Genomic DNA, 18397 nt, shown 5'->3' with positions numbered 1-18397 from the left:
GTTCATCCACATCCACGGTTGCATCTGGGCAGTTTCCAGCCGCATCGTCAATCTGTTCCTTCCCATCAAGCACCCAGCTTCTGGTGGAGAAGGGAACAGAGTGGCCTCAAACCACCCAAGTCAACTCTGGATTACCTCCACGCCTCTTGCTGCAGCCTCCATCTCGGGGCAATACATGCCTCCCCTTTCCAGAATATTCCCGCCACTAATCACATACTTGCTGTGGGGGGTAGGCGGGCAGCGTTCCGGGAAAAGAAGGTAAAAGGCAAGGCAAGGCCAGCAGAAGCAGGGGCAAGGTGTAGAGAGAACGGGACACCTTACCTCACTTAAGGTGCTGTTAGCAGTGCCATCCCGTCTTCGCCCTGAGATGACGGGGGCAACGGAGGGGCCCCTCGGCAGGGGGTGAGCTTCAGCGCCTGGCCCATGCTCTCCCATGGCGCTTACCTGCCTAGGTACCTAGGTACCTTACAATAGGCATTGCCAACGACATATCTGTCAACATCCATCAACCGCCACCAACAAGTGGGCAGAATCCGAACACGTATCGGCGACCAACAATCAGTCCGTGGAGTCATTGCTTACAACGACGACCATAAGCTCGTGTCGTCCCACATAAGCATGTGTGTACATAGATAGCCCAAGGTAAGTACTAGGCACCTGCGGATCCTGTAAGCTTTGTTTGACTGGCATCTTACTCTCTGAATAAGAGCATTCCCCCCATTGGCTGCCGCACAACATCAGTCGCACCCAACTCTATTTTCAGCACCTCAACTCTATTCGAGCCTCAATGCTGACACTCTACCTGTGTCGCGTCGCGTACGCCATGCATGGAAGGCATTCTCCTTATACTCATCGACTTGTGACACCAATCCTTCAACTGTCTCTATATACCGACGACGCCACGTTGCTTTCTTTTCTTGTCTTCTGCACCATTTACTCCAGTAGCCCTGCAGCAATTGTCTCTCCGCCGCTTCTTAGCACCACCCGCTGCCCCGCCTCCAACGGCACCTTTGACTCCAGCTTAACGACAACCCGCGCGACCTTGCCCGGCTGCACGATCTTGGGGTTCTTCTTCACCGTGCTTCCTGTCAACTTGTCCAACACGGCTGGGATGGCCTCCACTCTGCCCGCGGCGTGCAGGCGACCGCGATGAACGTCTACTGGCATCGGCATCAAGTGGTCAAAGGCCAGTACCTTCATCGTCAATGTATCGCTCGTCTCGATGGGCGCTGCCTTGGTGCTAATGATGTCACCCACCCGCACGTGGATCGGGTCGATGCCGTACAGGCCAATGTTGACAGTTTGCCCCGCGACTGCCCAGTCCTGCGCCTCGCCATCCACTTCGATCGATCGTATTGACGCCGGCTCTCCACTCGGCTGAATGATCAACGCCTCTCCGTTTTGCACCGTGCCAGATTCTATCCGCCCGGCCACGGTAAGCTGACTCTGTTGCGTCCGGTAGATTTCCGAAATCGACATCCGGAATGGCTTCTCGAGCGCTCTCGCCATCGGATCCGAATCTTCCAGCGCCTCGATCAGTGTTGGGCCATCGTACCAAGAAAGAGCCTCATCGTCCGGCCGCTGCGCCAGGTTGGCACCAGTAAGCCCGGATATGGGCACAAAAGTGACGTTCTTAAGCTGGAACCCGTTGCCCTTCATGAATCCAGTGACTTGCTCTGAGATCTCGTCGAATCGATCCTTCGACCACCCCACCATGTCCAGCTTGTTGACAGCAACAATGACTCTTTGCACCCCCAGACTTCTCAGCAGAAGAGCATGCTCTCTGGTCTGACCCTTAAGACCCTTCTCGAAAGCTCCCGTGTTGGCGTCGATGACGAGAATCGCAAAGTCTGCTTGACTGGCTCCGGCGATCATATTGGGTACGAAGTCTCTGTGGCCTGGGGCGTCGAGGATCGTGAAACGTGTCTTCTCGGTTTCAAACTGGTTGGTGGCGATGTCAATGGTGACACCTCGCTCGCGCTCTTCTTCTCGTTGATCCATCACCCATGCGAGGGCAAACGAAGACTTTCCCATCTTCTCACCCTGTCTTCGATACCGGTCGATGAGATGTTGTTCAATGTACTTCAGCTCCAGCAGTAGCCTGCCCATCAGCGTACTCTTTCCAGCATCGACGTGGCCTTCAGAACATCTATCAGTACGCTGACCAGAAGTATGAGTGTGGACGCAGTGGACTTACCGACAACCACAAAGCTGGCACTTCTTTTGTTCTCGCTCTTCTCAAACTCCTTGAGAACGTTCAGCTTCTTGTTCTTGGGAGCTGTCGAGTCGTCCAGTTGAAGCTGCTTCATCTCACCAGTAGGCGTCTGGGAGCCTGTCGGTTTGGTGACAACTTTCTTGGTGGCGCTTTTGGCGGCAGCAGCGTCGAACTTGGTGCCCGCTGAGAGGAATTAGAGTCAGCATCTTACTGGGTCTTCGCAAAATGCGAACCTTTCGCCTGAGCTGCGAGCACGATGTCATCGGGGCTCGGCTGGGAGAAAGCACTAGGCACAAAGGTGGAAGAGTCCATGTACGGCAGAGTGTACGTCTGAGAGGCGGCGGCAGAATTCTGAGCAGACCCAAAGAGTGTCTGAGCAAAGGCAGATGGTCTTGTCGGAGGCACCACCAAACAGTCAACCTCGGCTTCGTCGATATTTCCAGGAGATGGCGCATCATCAACATCCATACCAGATGGGCCTGGGGCAGATTCGTCCTGTCGTGGCCGCGAAACGAGCGTCGCAGCTTGAGCTCCCGAGGCCGAGTCTGCTGCCAGCTTCTGTCGTTTGGCGAGGATGCTTGAGCCGGGTCTCTGATCCCCCTTCGATGACTCATCGATAGCCAATGTTGACATTCTCTTCTCCGCTCGGTCGACCTTGTCGTCTGGATTTTTCGCCTCCGTTGCCGTCTTCTTCTTTCGCGCTGCAGCCAATGCCTGCAACTTGGAAAGCTTTGGACCCTCGCCGCCGCCGAGGAGACCGCCAGGCAGAGGCCGGGGCGGGACGAGGACAGCCTGTCGGTTGCTGGGTACATTCATCCAAGGGATGCCATGGAAAAATGAAGACGGAGAAAGGGAAACCGTCTGTCGTATGGGATATACTGGAACAGTTGCCATGTCGTAGTCCGTTACCTCACCACCCATGCTCTCAAGACCAAAACCATCTGCCAAAACGCTCAATTTCTGCTACTGCCGCTGCCTGACAGGAAACATGAGTGACATGCGTATAGAAAGGCGACTTACCATCCTTGGCCTTTTTAGGCTCCTGCTTTGGGGCTGGGGGCGGCGCAATGAATTTCTTCTGCAGATATGACACTGTCTTATCAATGTCATAATAGTAGTACCACAGTGCATCCTGAATTTGCTGCGCCGTCACTTTGTCGGCGTCAGGACCCAGCGCGCTTTGCACTGTTGCGGTTCCAACATTCATGGCATCGCGATCCTCGGGGCTGAGCTGATCGGCCTCGTTCTCATCATCAAAATCTTCGCCTTCGTACTCGTCGAGGGCCTCATCGTAGTCGAGATTGCGAACTGCCTGGTGGCGCGACATCTTGACCGAGACTGGGTTGGGGTATTGTGATAAATATGGGTTCGGGTAGGGAGTGGCAGCTTGAGATGATGTCGCAAAATGAGCGGCAGATAATCAGATAGAGGTGCGAGGTGTTATTGCATTCCGTTGTTGACCGTTTTGTTGTGTTTTGGGTGAGTGATGCACTGAACGCTGTGACTCGAAGCTCCTTCTGTGGTGGTTGGAAACTTGCAAAATGACGGCACTTGAACTGGTCATGGAGTGGGATGCGTGGGGCTCTTTGGTCATGGAGGGGCAACCACGTCTGATGGCGGGGTACTTGTTCCTACTTCCAGGCCTGTCTCCGATACCTTTCCTTGCTCTCCTGGCTGCCTAGGCGGTGAGCCGCCGGATTATCTGGAGCCCGGGCACCGAAGCTTCTGGTCGCCCAGAACGGCAGGCACCACCAATTATTCAGAAATTTTGGTCCACCACGACCCGGTCCTTGGAGCTCAAACCCCCCTCAACCAACGCACGATACATCTTATTTCCCCGACGTCGCTCCCAGTTGAATCGCACCACCTTACCAAGCCCCCAGTGACGTGCGAATACCTTCAGCATGGCTATGAGTACGTGGCACTCCTCCCAGAATATTATTGCACGCAGCTAACAATATGTCCAGACCTCGACATGGCCAATGGTAAGCACCACGATTACTAGTAGCTCCAAAGTGCAAATGCTAACGGGGATATGCTACAGCGGCCGTCATGAAGGACGAGCAGGGCCGCCCTTTCATCGTTGTTAGAGAGTATGTTCTGCTGCCACCACACAGCGCCTGATTAAAGGGTCATATACTTACTCCACACCAAGTCAAGGAAAGAAGAAGAGACAATACGGCAACGAAGCTGTCAAGAACCACATCCTCGCCGCCCGGACGGTCGCGAACATTGTCAAGACCTCTCTCGGCCCCCGCGGCCTCGACAAGATCCTCATCTCCCCCGACGGAGACATCACAGTGACGAACGACGGTGCCACGATTCTGCAACAGATGGAGATCTCCAACCACGTCGCCAAGTTGCTGGTAGAGCTGTCCAAGTCGCAAGATGACGAGATCGGTGACGGCACCACCGGTGTCGTTGTCCTTGCCGGAGCCCTCCTGGAGCAAGCGGCGGAGCTGATCGACAAGGGCATTCACCCTATTCGCATCGCGGACGGATACGACCAGGCCTGCGACATCGCTGTGTCGGAACTGGACAATATTTCAGACGTCATCGAGTTCAGCAAAGAAGATACTGCCAACCTGTTGAAGGTAGCACGGACAAGTTTGGGCAGCAAGATCGTCTCCAAGGCGCACGACCAGTTCTCCCAGATCGCAGTGGACGCCGTCCTCTCGGTGGCCGACCTCGAGCGGAGAGACGTTGACTTCGAGCTGATCAAAGTCGACGGCAAGGTCGGAGGAGCTTTGGAGGATACTATGCTCGTCAAGGGTGTCATCATCGACAAGGACTTCTCGCATCCTCAGATGCCCTCAGAGGTCAGGGACGCCAAGATTGCCATCCTGACCTGCGCCTTCGAGCCCCCCAAGCCCAAGACGAAGCACAAGCTCGACATTACCAGCGTCGAGGAGTACAAGAAGTTGCAGAGCTACGAGCGCGAGAAGTTTATCGAGATGATTCAGCAGATCAAGGACTCGGGCGCCAACCTTGCGCTTTGCCAGTGGGGTTTCGACGACGAGGCGAACCACCTTCTGCTCCAGAACGGTCTCCCTGCCGTGCGGTGGGTTGGTGGCCCCGAGATCGAGTTGGTGGCTATTGCGACAAACGGCCGTATCGTGCCTCGCTTCGAGGACCTCACGCCCGAGAAGCTCGGTACCGCAGGCGTCGTCAGAGAAATGACCTTTGGCACAACAAGAGAAAAGATGCTGGTTATCGAGGAGTGTGCCAACACCCGTGCGGTGACCGTCTTTGTCCGCGGCAGCAACAAGATGGTGAGTGGTAGACTTGATTCCGAAGCGATATGTCGATTGCTAACTCCGTGACAGATCATCGATGAGGCCAAGCGCTCTCTCCACGACGCCCTTTGCGTTGTGCGCAACCTGGTCAAGGACAACCGCGTCGTCTACGGTGGCGGTGCCGCCGAGATCGCCTGCTCCCTGGCAGTCGAGGACGCTGCGGTCAAGACCCCCGGCCTTGAGCAGTACGCCATGCGCGCGTTCGCCGAGGCTCTCGATGCCGTCCCGATGGCGCTGGCCGAGAACAGCGGTCTGAACCCCATCGCGACGCTGGCCGAGGTGAAGAGCCAGCAGGTCAAGGCAGGCTCCGACGTTCGCGGCAGGCTCGGCGTGGACTGCATGGCTCGCGGCAGCAACGACATGAAGGATGCGTTCGTCATCGACCCCCTTATCAGCAAGAAGCAGCAGCTACAGCTCGCGACGCAACTATGCAGAATGGTGCTGAAGGTCAACAACGTCATTGTTGCCGGGTCCGGCGAGGAGGACTTTTAAAAGTAAAACGGTAAAAAGGTTCTAGATGGGTCTATGGTGTTTGGGATTATACCAGCCTGTGTACTATGCAAATAGAGATGCCCCAATGTCGAGACCACCAATTCTATCCTCCCACATGTTTTGTTTTTGTCCGACGCTTTGTTCATTGCATCCAGCCTCTCTCGGGGCTGTACTTGAGGTAAGGCTCCATTTCGCGGTAGAATGTCTGCCTTAACTCGGCCTGCTGCTCGAGCGTCGGACGAGAGTTGTCGCCCTGGCGACGCTCCCAGCTCTCCTGCGTCTCCGTCAGAAACGCATTGGGGTCCTGGCCGGTGGGATCCGCGAACTCGTACGATCTGAACTCGGTGTTCTCCCAGCCGGTTGCTGCGTGCCCGGTCAGAAACCGTTTCCCACTCCCTCACTCACTCATTCACGCATTACACGAGACACTTCATGGGACATCTCTCCAAGTGGGCATTCGAGGCCGGGGGATGAGGGTTTGAGGGCAAACGTACCTTTCTTAGCTCCAATACCGTACCAATCGTCGGTCAAAAAGTGCAGGATACCGCCGTGCGTGACGACCACTACGTGATCGTCGCCGCGCACGTCGCCGACGAGCTCCCTCAGAGCCCGCCTCGCCTCGGCCGACCTCTTCTCCAGCTTCTCGAGCGTGGGCTCCCACCTGGACTCCGGGCTCGATTTGTCGGTCCAGTCCGCGGGGACCCTGCCGAAGTCGACGCGGCCGGCGAACTCGGCTTCGATATCGGCGACAGCGGACCCCGTGTCGCAGGGCGCGTCCGAGACCTCCTGCACCTCGGGCAGGGCGAGGACCCGGAGGGACTTACCGACGGGGGCGGCGGCGTCGGAGGCGAAGCCCAGGAGGCAGGTGTGCAGGGTGCGGCGCAGGGGGCTGGCGACGAGGTGTGTGAGGCGGGCGTGGTGGGGAAAGGCGGCGCGGAGGGCGGCGCACTGCTGCTTGCCCAGGTCCGTGAGGAGGGGGTCGCGGATAGCCTCGTTCTCGAGCGAGAGGTTGTGGAAGCCCTGGGCGTGGCGGACGAGGTGGATCTGGACGGGCATTTTCGCGGTTGCGTGTCGTTTGCTTGAGATGAGGGCACGCTGCCTACAGAGTGTATATTGGGGGTTGGGAGTGCGATAGAGAGACGGAAATGATGCACGATGCTACAAACTGGCTTGGTAGTAAATAAAGTGTACGTAGTCTGGCGATCTGTACACGATGGAAACACGAAAGCAACGAGGTTGAGGTTCTTGAGCTTCTTAACGGGAGGGGAAATTCACGATCCAATTATAAGCAACTAGTTGTCACCGGGGGGGTGGGAAGCTGAAAAGTAGCTACGTAATGCTCGAAAATTCCCTGTTTGGTGTGGGTGGGCAGCGTCAGTCAGACTTGAAAATGACTCAAGAACACGAACACTGCAATAGATGCGTCGAAGAGAGACGGAGAGTCACTGAAGGGACGAGGATGGATCCACGTGGGCTACTGCGCGCCATGGCGCTGGGTGGCGCTGCACTTTCGCGTTTGCTAGTTTCAAGGTGCGCGGACTCCATAGGAAGGAGCGAGGTAAGGGCCAGGAGGTGTGCTCCGGCGCCGATGACCGGCGAAAAGTGGATATCTGCGGCACAGGTGCCGGCCGTGGTTGGCCGGCGGGGACTCGGGCTCATGTAACAGACTTTGCGCGATCGCTTCACCGGGCCAATGGCTGGAGGAGACGGCCGATTTTCGTTGTGGGCAACGGAACCACTGCCTGCTTCGCCGAGGTAAGTTGCGTTACCGCTTTGGAGTGTTCTGGACCATAGCTGGTATGAGTCAGCTTGGTCTGCCGTCAAGCAGCAGCAGAAAGGGAGACCAAACCTATTGGGTCAGAACCAGGAACCTGCCTGCATTCAACTTATTGCAGACCCGGATGTCGTATGTATTAGTCCCGAGGCTGCCGGCCTGGAGAATCAGCACTCTCCCACGGAGAGGAGCGCGAAAGGAAGCTACATAAATCATAAATCACTTTGAGATTATATGATGTAATGAAACCACAGCGACAATCGAGTACAGCGTTAGCTTGAGTTGAAAACAAGAGATGCATCTCGACCCTCGACACCGTATATTTGCATCTGACACACAATGAAACGATACGAAGAGACATGCATTCAATGCCTTTCTACTAGGGACAAACACGAGAGTGGCGACACGGACCAGGTTCGATAACAAAGACGTGCCTTGTAAAATCCTGCCCGTGTTACAGCAAGCTGACCCGGCTCTGCCTTGGTTTTCGTTTCCGTTCATTCAAATCATAGCGCCCGTACAATAGTCACCAAGCCCCAATGGAATAGGCAAAGGCCATCGTTGGATTGAATCAGAATAACGGTTGGAAATTATTAGTCTTTGCTCAGTCTGCTGATCTTAGTTCATGTTAAGCACACTGAAATCTGTATCCCAGCAAAAATGCCAGAAAGCGAACGCATACCATCCAGTAACAAAAAGACATCATTTTAAAGTACATTCCCAAGTCCGAGGATGCCGGTGTGTGGACTTCCCTTGTGACCGTGAAACGCCAAGACCCAATATAGTGGCCATGTATGCTTCCAGGCCATTGAATCCTTCTTCAGAGATCAATGAGACTTTCTTCCACTGCCGGCTGCTTGGGTGCGTTCTGAGGTGCAGACGGAAACGACTCCTGGGTATATCCGTTATTGTATTGGCCCTGCCATTGCTGTTGGGGATGTGCCGATTGCTGCGGCACCGACGGCTGCCAGTAGCTTTGTTGCTGTGGCGGGGCTTGTTGCTGTGCTGGCTGCGCTGGCTGTGCAGGTGCTTGAACGGGTGTTTGCTGGTGAGGCGCGGACTGTTGATATTGCATTGACTGTTGAAGATTTGGGTAGGGGGATGGGTTAGGGTCTGCAGAGGGCGGAGCGGAAGGGGGTGCGCTAGGTTGTTGAGGATTGAAGTAATACGAAGCGTTAGGATCAGTCGAAGGTGTTCCAGCAGGTTGGCCAGGCTGGTTCTGATGGGCTGGCTGAGGTGGCTCGTTGGGAGCATACGGCTGCTGCGGCGCATACTGTCCGTCAGGGGCGGCAGCAGCTGCGACCCTCCAGCTATCTGTCCGTTGGGGCTCCTGGGGAGGATAAGTACCTCCAGGAGGACCAGCCATGGAGGCGCGCTTGTCGAAAGTCGCATATGGGGGCTGGGGTGTATGTTGTGAATGTTGATGGTATGCTTGAGGTGGCGGTGCGTGGCCGTAGTCGACTTGTTGTGAGCCGGTATAAAAGTTTTCGGCAGGGCCAGCGCTGTTGGGCGCGCTCGCGTGAAGAGAGGGGTATGCACTGCGAGGGTTAGGAAGGTTGTAACCCCCGACGGCGTGCTGGCTGTATGCCTTGGAGAGACGCTCCTCCAGCATTCTGTCGTAGTAGCGGACCACAGTAGAGAGCTTGGCATGGAGGTCAAGAAGCGTGTCTGGTCCAAAATTAGTAGCTGGCCTGTAACAAGTTCTGAGCGACGCCTACCGTGTTTGCTCATGGTCTCGCCGTAGGTGCGCGCAAGCTTTGGCCGCAGCGTGCCAATACTGTCGTAAAGTTCCTGAATCTGGGGCTCACGCAGAATCGTGCCAGGGGGTTGCGTCTGCAGGCGGTCGACGAGAGTGGCAAAGAGGTTAATGTTTTCGGCCTCAACTGGAGTGAGTTCATAATCGTTTTTTGGCAAGGAGAACTGCTGTGTCGGGTTTGGACCAGCGCTTGAGGTCTGTTCCTTCAAAGCCGTCGTGTGCCTTTGCTTCTGCTCCTCCATATCGGCCAGCGAAGCGGCAATCGCAGCCTTGAGGTCATCGTCCTCCTCGTCTGTACCATGGGGTGCTGCGGGTTCGGAGTTGCTGTTGGCCTTGGGGCCCGATGGGCCGTTGGCGGTAGGTGCAACGTAGCCCTGAGAGTAGCCCTTGACCTCCTCCAAGCTCATAGCCAGGGCCTTCTTCAGGTCCTCGTCGAAGGCGTCGTCAACACGAGCGTTACGCGGCTGCATAGCGGATGTGCTTCGGGTCTTGTAAGGGTATGTCGGAGATCGATCTTGCGGCAGGGGCGAGGGCGCGCCTGCCTTGGCAGACTTGTCCGTGAGCTTCGCATAGCAGCCATCGTCGACACGGACAGGCTGCATGATGCCGAGGTGCGGGAGGGGGCAAGATTTAGCCGAACATTGTTGATCGAAGCAGTTACCGCAGTTTCGGCAGTGGTGCTTTCGGTTCGTGAAAGTAAAGGCGGTTCGGCATCGCATGCACACATCTGAATCAACCCATTCGGGAGGCTTTGGGAGCGGTCAGTTTAGACATCCCAAGGACGGCGAGGGAGGGCAAAGACTTACAGCGCTGCTGTCGATCATGCTGCTGGCGACAGTGATTTTGGGAGGGAACTGGTGGCCTTCTCTCTGCAGCGTCTTGTAGACTTCTCCGATGTATCCCAAGTCGTGGCGGCCCTCGGTAGCGGCAGCCCAGGACTGTATCAGCTCGAGTATCTTTTGCTTCACTTCGTGGTTGACGGCAGCGGGTCCGACGGCTTGGAGGAGCGAGGTAAGGTTGTCCATGAACTCTCTCGAGGCGATTTCGGCGAGGAAGTGAGTGCCTCCATTCTTGACACATGTATCGGTGAGCTGCGAACGGCCGCGTCAGCTTGGTCGTCAAAGACATTCAGGCAGCAACAGCAACGATGGGTTACCTACGTTCAAGGCGCTCAGCTGGGTGTTTGGGTTCTTGTTGCCGATGCGCCTCTTTAGAGAGCGCATGGCCTCCTTGGGCTGGACGGTCTTTGACCTGATGACATCAGAGATCTCGAGATTCAGGGCGATATCCTCCCTGTAACAGTGTTAGGAACGACATGTCGGGCGACTGGTGACGGGGGGGCCGTACAAGCTGCTGCTAGTTGCTTTCTCAATTTGCTCGTCCAGGGCCGAGTTGGCCGAGCTGGACCACCAGCCCATCATCTTGGAAGGCTGGGTGGGTTGTATTGGGTTCAGTTGGCAGGGGGCTGGAGCGAAGGGGCGGGCCTCGAAGGTTGATGTTCGTTTATCTAGCGTGACGGTTGTTCGGGCGCTGTCGCAAGGTGTCGTGGTTGTTGTGGTCGTTGTCGTCGTCTTCTTTCTATCTATCGTTCGGGTAGTAGGACAAAGCGGTCCCAGAAGGATTGCGCGTAGGTAACGGATGTGGATAGAAAGGCGACGGAGGAGAGCTTGGGTATGTGTTTGTCGTGGTTGGTTGCAGCAGCAGCCTCAGGGTAGGTGCGGCGTTGGCGGCGGCGGTGGAGGTGCGTAAGACTAAGATGTGCTTCAGTTGTAGATGCAGCAGGCTTCGGCGGCGTGGGCAGCTTCGGGCGAAAGTGCTCGCTAGGTTACGTTGGCTGGGTACGAATGAGCAGGGGTTGGCCAGCTAGAAACGTGTAGACAGTGGATCGAAAGCCGCTGCCTTGAGGCCCGAAGGATGGATTAATCAGTGTGCACCTCCAGGCTGGTGTCTTGAAAGTTGGGAACGTCGCCCTGTGACGAACGGACATCTCCGCGCTAAACCCAAAGGACACGAACAGCCCGGCGGACAGTGACGGATTCCCCAGAGATGACGAAGATGGGAATAATTAAGGTGGAGCACGCGCATGGCGCATGGGTTTGCCAGGTGCCAGCGGTAGGCATCTTGAGTACCTATCTTAGTTAGGTGGAAGGTCAAGTACCTACCTACCTAATTCAAGTTGCCCAGGAAGTACGTACTCTGAACCTCGGACAATCAGTGTGCGGCATGAATCTCGCGGAAATCATGACACGACTTCTACTCAGGTAGGTAGAAAATTACTCAGTCCGGCCAGCATGGGGGTTTTTTTTTTTTTTTTTGCATGTCTCGACAAATAATGTTTTGCTCTAGGCCATAGATAATCTTAGGTCAAGTCTTAAGTAGAAAACGACAAAAAACAAGCTGCTTGACGACCTCCATCCCCAAGAGAGCATTCATCAGCTAAGTTATATTGGTTGTGGCGCGGCAAGACAAGGCCATGCATGCATGGGTCGGCCACTCACTGCAAGTCGTCGCCTCGACTACCTTCAGCACTATGTCTCTGATTGACGCAGTTTCTAGCAGGGGGGCAGTAATTACGTCCTCAAATCAGTGATTCCCTGGTAAGCTGCCGAAAGCACTCAGTGGGCCCCTCCCCCTCCCTCCATCCCCCAGAAAGCAGTCACGCAGTACGGGCCCTGCCGGACAAAATACCGGCGCAACCACCCAAAACACAGCCGCCGCAACGGTACCGTTTCCTCCCCACAATGTCTTGCTATTGTTGAAACTGTTGGCGCCAGTGAACGAGGCTGTCCATCCACCACGGACCATCCATCTTTCACTGCCCTGGGGACTCTGTAGACTGCCCTCTACCTTGGGCAGACTACCTAACCTTACCCGTACTGTACACGCTGTGCCCGCAGCAGTCCGTTCATCCACCCATCCATCCCATCCCATACATCCATCCACGCACGCTGTGCCCATCAAAGAAGGCCATTCTTCCCTTTCGCCCATTCATTCTACACGACGCCGCCTTGTTCTCTTTTGCAACCCCCCCGACTCGATTCAAAGAGCATGCCCATTCCAACACGCCCTGCAGCGCCGACATAGCGAACCTGCTGCCCTCGTCTCGACATCCTCTACTACAAGAGTAGTCAGTCCCTTGGTCTGCCACTCATGACGAATCCGCCGCCGACTGTCGTTGCGTCCGCCTCCTGTCCTACACATCTCGACGACTCCGAGTCCCACGTCTCCCGGACATCACCAGCTGCACCTGCAGCTTCTCCTCCCGCCTCCGAGTCGCCGAGCTTGCAACGACATGATTGAAGCTCCATACCGATTCCTGACACATCCATTCCCCTTCACATGAGTTCCACGGCCTCCTCGGCCACTAGAACCGTCCTCGGCGGCGGCGGCCCGGCCGTGTCCAACGGCTCCGGGTTGCACTCCTTCGCCATGGGCGGAGATGGTGCCCCTGCCGGCCGCGGCGGCAGACCCCCGCTGCCACACATCGATGACCTTACCTCCACCTCTCCCAACATCGACATGAACCTCCCCTTGCGCAAGATCCTCGAGATGGGCGACAACGCCATGCGACAAGCCGAGACCTTTCGCGACTTTGGCCGACCCGACATGGCCTTCAAGGAGTACATCAAGGCCTCCCTGATTGCTGTCAAATACGTGCCTATGCACACCGAGTCCGTCTCCGTCAAAGGCGGCCGCGGCGACTTAAATCGCGTCTATACCGCTCTGATGAAGAAGATCGACTCCCACCATGGCAACTTTGAAAAGATCAAGGCCGATATCATCGCCGATAACCACAGGACCGGCGTCAGGCCCACCGCATCGAGGCCATCCTCCATCCGCAACGGGGAGGCCATCCGACCCCAGACGCCCCGAAGCCCGCCGGTAACGAGTCCCACCCGAGCCGAGGCCGCCACGCAACTGAACGGGTCGCCGGCCGCCAAACAAAAGCCGGCCGTCCAACCTAAGCCCGTGTCGTTGCATGGAAATGCCCTACGTTCTGGCACCGGCGGCCCCAATCTTCCCAAGAGCAAGGCTGCCGAGGATTTGGCAGCCCGCTTCGCCAACCTGCGAGGCCCTGTCGCATTACCGGGCCAGGATCCGCGGATTCGAACCCACCCCATCATGCCTCCCAGACCGGCAGGTCCGAGGGCTATGCCAGAGCCGCCCGAGAAGCCAAAAGTGGCCGTCGTCACCAATCTGCCTGACCTGCCCAAGATGCCAGATGCCATCTATAGCCCTGCCAGAGGTACCGTCTCCAACGAAGCTGCTTCGCTTCCATCTAGCACACCCCGAGGTCTGTTCAGCAGGACCGGCTCATCCGCTTCCATCAACACCGTTCTTGCCAACAGCAGCAACAACAAGTCTTCCGAATATTTCGTTTCTTCTCACACTACCCCCAGCGCCGCGCCCATCGCCTCAAGGGCCCCCAGCATTATGATACCCGAAGGCGATTCGATCACGGCTGAAGGTCTAATGAATTATATCAAAAGGGGCTCGGCGACGCTGCAAGTCTTAATCATCGACGTCCGCAGCCGGGAGGACTTTGACGAGGGTCACATCCTCTCACAGGCCGTAATCTGCATTGAACCCAGCATTCTTCTGCGCGAGAACATTTCGTCGGAGCAGATAGCCGAGAGCATGGTCCTCTCACCTCCCCAAGAGTATCACCACTTCGAAAGGAGAGACACTTTCGACCTCGTGGTCTTCCACGACCAGGATTCCGACTCCATTCCGCGGTACATGTCTCCTGACATGGACGCCGCCGCTTTGCTATCTCTGCAACGCGCCCTTACATACTTCAACTACGGCAAGGAGCTGAAGAACCCCCCGAAGCTGCTTCAAGGAGGCCTGGATGCTTGGACTGATCTGATGGGCAGAGGGGCGCTTGCCACCTCGCAGACCGCGGGTGCCATGCGAGCACCTTTGGCTCGTTCTCCTCTGAAGCCGACCATCTCGATATCCAAGCCGAACAGAAAGTACAAGGTCACGCCGCTGAAACCAGAAGAAGTAAAGCTTTGGGAGGAAACACTGCAGAACGCCGAGCTCGAGACGGCGCGATCCCCCGGTTTCATGCACGTGCGCAGTACGGAAGAGTTCCTGCGGAGGTTCCCCGCGGTATCGGCCGAACAAGAATCCATGCAGTCGCCGGTCGGTCCGGAGCAATCAGCCTATGGCTATTCCCAAAACCACGTGGACCTCTACTCCGACCTGCCGTCACCACCTACCCGGCCCGCCCCGGCTGTCCCGCGTCCAAGTTACAGCGGTCTGTCGCAGACACAGGATGACCACGAGGGGCCTGGCGCCATCGCCTTCTCCGCCCAGGGCAGAAATGCGAAGCAGGGCCCCTTGGCGCGCCCCGATTCTCCTTCGGTCGCGAATGCCGGCAAAGATGGTTTGCGCATCACTGGTCTGAATAACCCGGGCGTGTGGTGTTATGCGAACAGCTCCGTACAGGCTCTTCGGATGTCACCCGGGTTCGGAAAGGAATTGGCCACGTTTGAATGGCAAAACATGTACAAGGTGCCAAAGAAGACGGACGAGAAGAACGACCACCCCCAGCTCATGTCCCGAATTCTGTCCAACTTGTTCCATTGGCTGGACTCTGGCAAGTTTGATGTCATGAAGGCGCAGACACTCATGGTTAGTCTTTTCCTTTCTCACCGCATGCGCACCGTTTCTAATCGAATGCAGGACTACTCCCGATCAGTCTGTGAAAAGAGCCGTCACAAGGACAGGGGCGATGAGTTTGGCGGCGGTCGACAACAAGATGCACACGAGTTCATCTCATGGCTCATGGCGTATCTCCACGACGAGACTAACGTACGACGCGACCGTAGTAGCACCGACACCCCCGCACCCACTCCCGCGCCGTCCATGGGAGGCAAGTCAATGCTTCAGGGCGCGTACGAATGGTGGGCGCAGTACCAAAAGAAGAACGCGTCCATGGTCGACAAATACTGGCGCGGCATAGAACTCTCGACCGTTGTGTGTGCACAATGCAAGAACCGCACATACACATGGGACACATTTGACTTCCTTTCAATACCCGTCAACCGGAACACGCATACCCTCGAGGACTGCCTCAGGGCGCACCTTGAGACTGAAAACATCTCGGACTACCAATGCGACAGTTGCAAAACAAAGGGGCTCGGCAGGAAACAGGCCAGGCTGGCGCGAATGCCGGAGCTCTTTTGCCTATGTCTGAAGCGTTTCACGGTCGACAACCACGGGGGGGTAAAGAAGGATTTGAGTAGAGTCACATGGGACTTCAACAACTTCAACGTCGATGAGTTCTTCATTCCACCAGAAGAGCGGACGGCGGGGTCTGCGCCGGACGGAAATTTTGAGCTTCCATTCGACTACGAGTGCTACGCAGTCATTATCCATTCGGGACCGAACATCAACTCTGGCCATTACTACGCGTACGCCCGGGATACACATAATCCCGATCCAACGGTCTGGTACAAGATCAATGACTCGTATGTGAACAGCATCAGGATCGACGGGACGGGTCGGACTGGTGACTACAGCGAGAAGGTATTCAAAAGCAGCGGCGAGGTCCCGTACATGGTTTTCTTCCGCAGAAAGGGCGGCCGGTCGGCGAGGTGATGGGACGTGTGTAATAGAGGGTAGGCAGAGCAGAGCGTCTGCATGCGGCGAAAAGGGGGTTGGATGCGAGGGCTGTACATGGAAAGGCGGTTTCGACTTCGCATATAGAAAGGGACAACTTGTCGGGTGCGGGTATCGGCGAAGCATGGGAACGAATGTGCGTGTGTTTTCGAGCGCTTCCAAGCATGGCGTCTGGGTGGTTCTCCGAGCCCCGTTATGCGTTGGGGTTTTCTTGTTTCCGTGTTCTAGGTCGGGGGGTTTTTTCCCTTTCTTTTCTTTTTCTCTCTTTTTTCTTCTTTTCTTTCGCGGAATGGATTTTTGTGCTATGAGACCCATGACAAGCATAATACCATTGAATGAAGAGCTGTTTTCCGTGTCGGTCAAGGTGTCTTTATGAGGAATTGTGGCTGTGTATCCGTATCAGAACCAACATACGGGTTTGTTGTCGTCTCCGTCGCATTCGTCGGTTTCGAGTGCGTAATAATGGGAGGATGAAGCCACGCAGGGCTTGGCATCATCAATTTATCCCGCCTCTTCCCCATGTAGTCATTCGCAAGGTGGGGCAATCTTCTCTCAGGTAGACGGACAGGTTGATGGATGGGAGAGAGGAAGTACGACCGCCCGTTGGATCACTTCGGACTCGCTCCAAGGGGACGCAAAGTTGGCCCAGAAGAGCCATCCATGTTTGTCACGCTCTCGGTATGGGTGACTTCTCGTGTCGGTCGAGTGTATATAACAGCTAACCCCCATGAGACGGACGACTCGGAACAATGGCTTCTCCTCCATCTGCTTGGATCTCTAGACTAGAAGGTTATCTCGATAGACTTTCCGGCCAACAACATTCCCCCTTTCTTCGGCCTCGCGACGACGACCCTTCCTCCTTCTCCTCCTCCTTCTTCTTCTTCTTCTCCTTTGCCGCCGAAGACGACAACACCAGCATGGCCAAATCCGACGTCTCCATTTGGCCTTACGAACCGTCCTTCCCCCTCGCCGTCACGGGCGCGGCGCTCTACGGCGTCGTCGGCGCCTGGCTCACGTACCTGACGCTCGTCCGCCACCGCGCGTGGTACTTCTCCGTCATCGTCGTCGGCGCCGTCATCGAGGTGTCGGCATACGTACTGAGGGCGTACTCGGCCAAGAATCCGACGGAGATTGTGAGTTTTGAGTTTTGTTTCTGGTTTATCGGGGCCGGCGGCGTGTCTCTTTATCTCTCTCTCTCTCTCTCTCTCTCTCTGTATATGTGTTTGTCTGTGTTTGTCGTTCCCCGGAGCTCCTTATTCCTTACAAACACATCACTTATCGTACCTCCCCCTCTACAAGCAATATGAATAAACCCAAACTGACACGGCTCCCCCAGACCCCTTTCATTCAGACGACGACCTACACGGTCCTCGCCCCCGTCCTCGTCGCGGCGGGCAATTACCTCCTCATCGGCCACCTCATTCGCGCCATCTTGCAGGCCGGCCACCACACCATCTACCACGTGCCCGCGTGCCGCCTCACGCGCGTCTTCGTCGGTTGCGACGTCGTGGCATTCTGCATCCAGGGGACCGGGTCCGGCGTCGCGAGCGGTGGCGGCTGGGCGGGGCCGCTCGGGGATGCGGGCGTCAAGGTGCTGATCGCGGGGCTTGTCGTGCAGGTGTGCTGCTTCGGGGCGTACCTGTGCGTGCTGGCGAGGTTCCACGTGTTGGCGCGGAGGATGGCGCGAGAGGACGCGCCAGCCGGGTGGAGGAGGGTTCTGGGGGCCGTTTACTGCAGCAGCGGGCTCATCCTGGTGAGTGTGCGTCTTCCTTGCCCTGTTCTCCTCGCGGGGCTGCTTCATGCTTGGCTGGAAGTCGTAGATGATGCTGACGACGCCGCGTCTCGACGCGGGAACAACAGCTGCGTTCGCTCTATAGGGTCGTCGAGTTCGCCGAGGGGATGGGCGGGTACGCGTTCCGCAGCGAGTGGTTGTTCTGGGTGTTTGAGGCGCTGCCAATGTTGATCGCCATCGGGGTGTTTTGTTTCTGGCACCCGAGCGAGTATCTCGGGAGGGACGGTGCGAAGGGGAGGTTTGCGAAGGGCGGCGAGGGGGTCCGGGAGGTGGATGAGGGGGTAACCGATCGGGATACAGTCATCGACCGTAGGGAGCCGATTTGAAGCGGTGTCTTGTCTGATACTTGACATTCGGGGTTCGTTCCTCGCATTGAAACAGGGTTATGGAAAGTCAAAAAGTTTCGCGGCGGTGATTGTGAAGATGGCAAGTCTGTGGCATT

At 56.5% G+C, this 18397-nt stretch overlaps 6 protein-coding genes across 6 annotated transcripts; 3 read left to right on the top strand and 3 right to left on the bottom strand.

The window, feature by feature from the left end:
- Nucleotides 1–933: 933 nt before the first annotated feature.
- Nucleotides 934–3542, bottom strand: CH63R_08152 (Elongation factor Tu GTP binding domain-containing protein; the record flags this gene model as incomplete). Its single annotated transcript, XM_018303126.1, has 4 exons — nt 934–2138; nt 2198–2398; nt 2449–3156; nt 3236–3542. 4 exons carry the CDS (start codon nt 3540–3542, stop codon nt 934–936), a joined length of 2421 nt encoding a protein of 806 aa, XP_018157904.1.
- Nucleotides 3543–4119: 577 nt separating this feature from the next.
- CH63R_08151 (T-complex protein 1 subunit epsilon) lies at nt 4120–6003 on the top strand (the record flags this gene model as incomplete). The annotated part of the gene is made up of 5 exons (XM_018303125.1): nt 4120–4129; nt 4183–4200; nt 4260–4308; nt 4371–5487; nt 5542–6003. The coding sequence occupies 5 exons, from the start codon at nt 4120–4122 to the stop codon at nt 6001–6003; spliced, it is 1656 nt and encodes a 551-aa protein (XP_018157903.1).
- Nucleotides 6004–6145: 142 nt separating this feature from the next.
- Nucleotides 6146–7059, bottom strand: CH63R_08150 (phosphoglycerate mutase; the record flags this gene model as incomplete). The annotated part of the gene is made up of 2 exons (XM_018303124.1): nt 6146–6366; nt 6498–7059. 2 exons carry the CDS (start codon nt 7057–7059, stop codon nt 6146–6148), a joined length of 783 nt encoding a protein of 260 aa, XP_018157902.1.
- A 1538-nt stretch (nt 7060–8597) lies between these two features.
- On the bottom strand, nt 8598–10954 carry CH63R_08149 (VHS domain-containing protein; the record flags this gene model as incomplete). The annotated part of the gene is made up of 5 exons (XM_018303123.1): nt 8598–9445; nt 9496–10282; nt 10340–10624; nt 10694–10826; nt 10881–10954. The coding sequence occupies 5 exons, from the start codon at nt 10952–10954 to the stop codon at nt 8598–8600; spliced, it is 2127 nt and encodes a 708-aa protein (XP_018157901.1).
- A 1918-nt stretch (nt 10955–12872) lies between these two features.
- On the top strand, nt 12873–16142 carry CH63R_08148 (ubiquitin carboxyl-terminal hydrolase; the record flags this gene model as incomplete). Its single annotated transcript, XM_018303122.1, has 1 exon — nt 12873–16142. The coding sequence occupies one exon, from the start codon at nt 12873–12875 to the stop codon at nt 16140–16142; it is 3270 nt and encodes a 1089-aa protein (XP_018157900.1).
- A 770-nt stretch (nt 16143–16912) lies between these two features.
- On the top strand, nt 16913–18281 carry CH63R_08147 (7-aminocholesterol resistance protein RTA1; the record flags this gene model as incomplete). The annotated part of the gene is made up of 3 exons (XM_018303121.1): nt 16913–17296; nt 17500–17916; nt 18024–18281. The coding sequence occupies 3 exons, from the start codon at nt 16913–16915 to the stop codon at nt 18279–18281; spliced, it is 1059 nt and encodes a 352-aa protein (XP_018157899.1).
- Between the last annotated feature and the right edge of the window lie 116 nt (nt 18282–18397).

The sequence above is a fragment of the Colletotrichum higginsianum genome, chromosome 5 (assembly GCF_001672515.1).
Source record: "Colletotrichum higginsianum IMI 349063 chromosome 5, whole genome shotgun sequence".
NCBI classification, from domain to species: domain Eukaryota; kingdom Fungi; phylum Ascomycota; class Sordariomycetes; order Glomerellales; family Glomerellaceae; genus Colletotrichum; species Colletotrichum higginsianum.
Note: the sequence above shows the minus strand (reverse complement) of the source record. Positions and strands in the feature narration are given on the sequence as shown.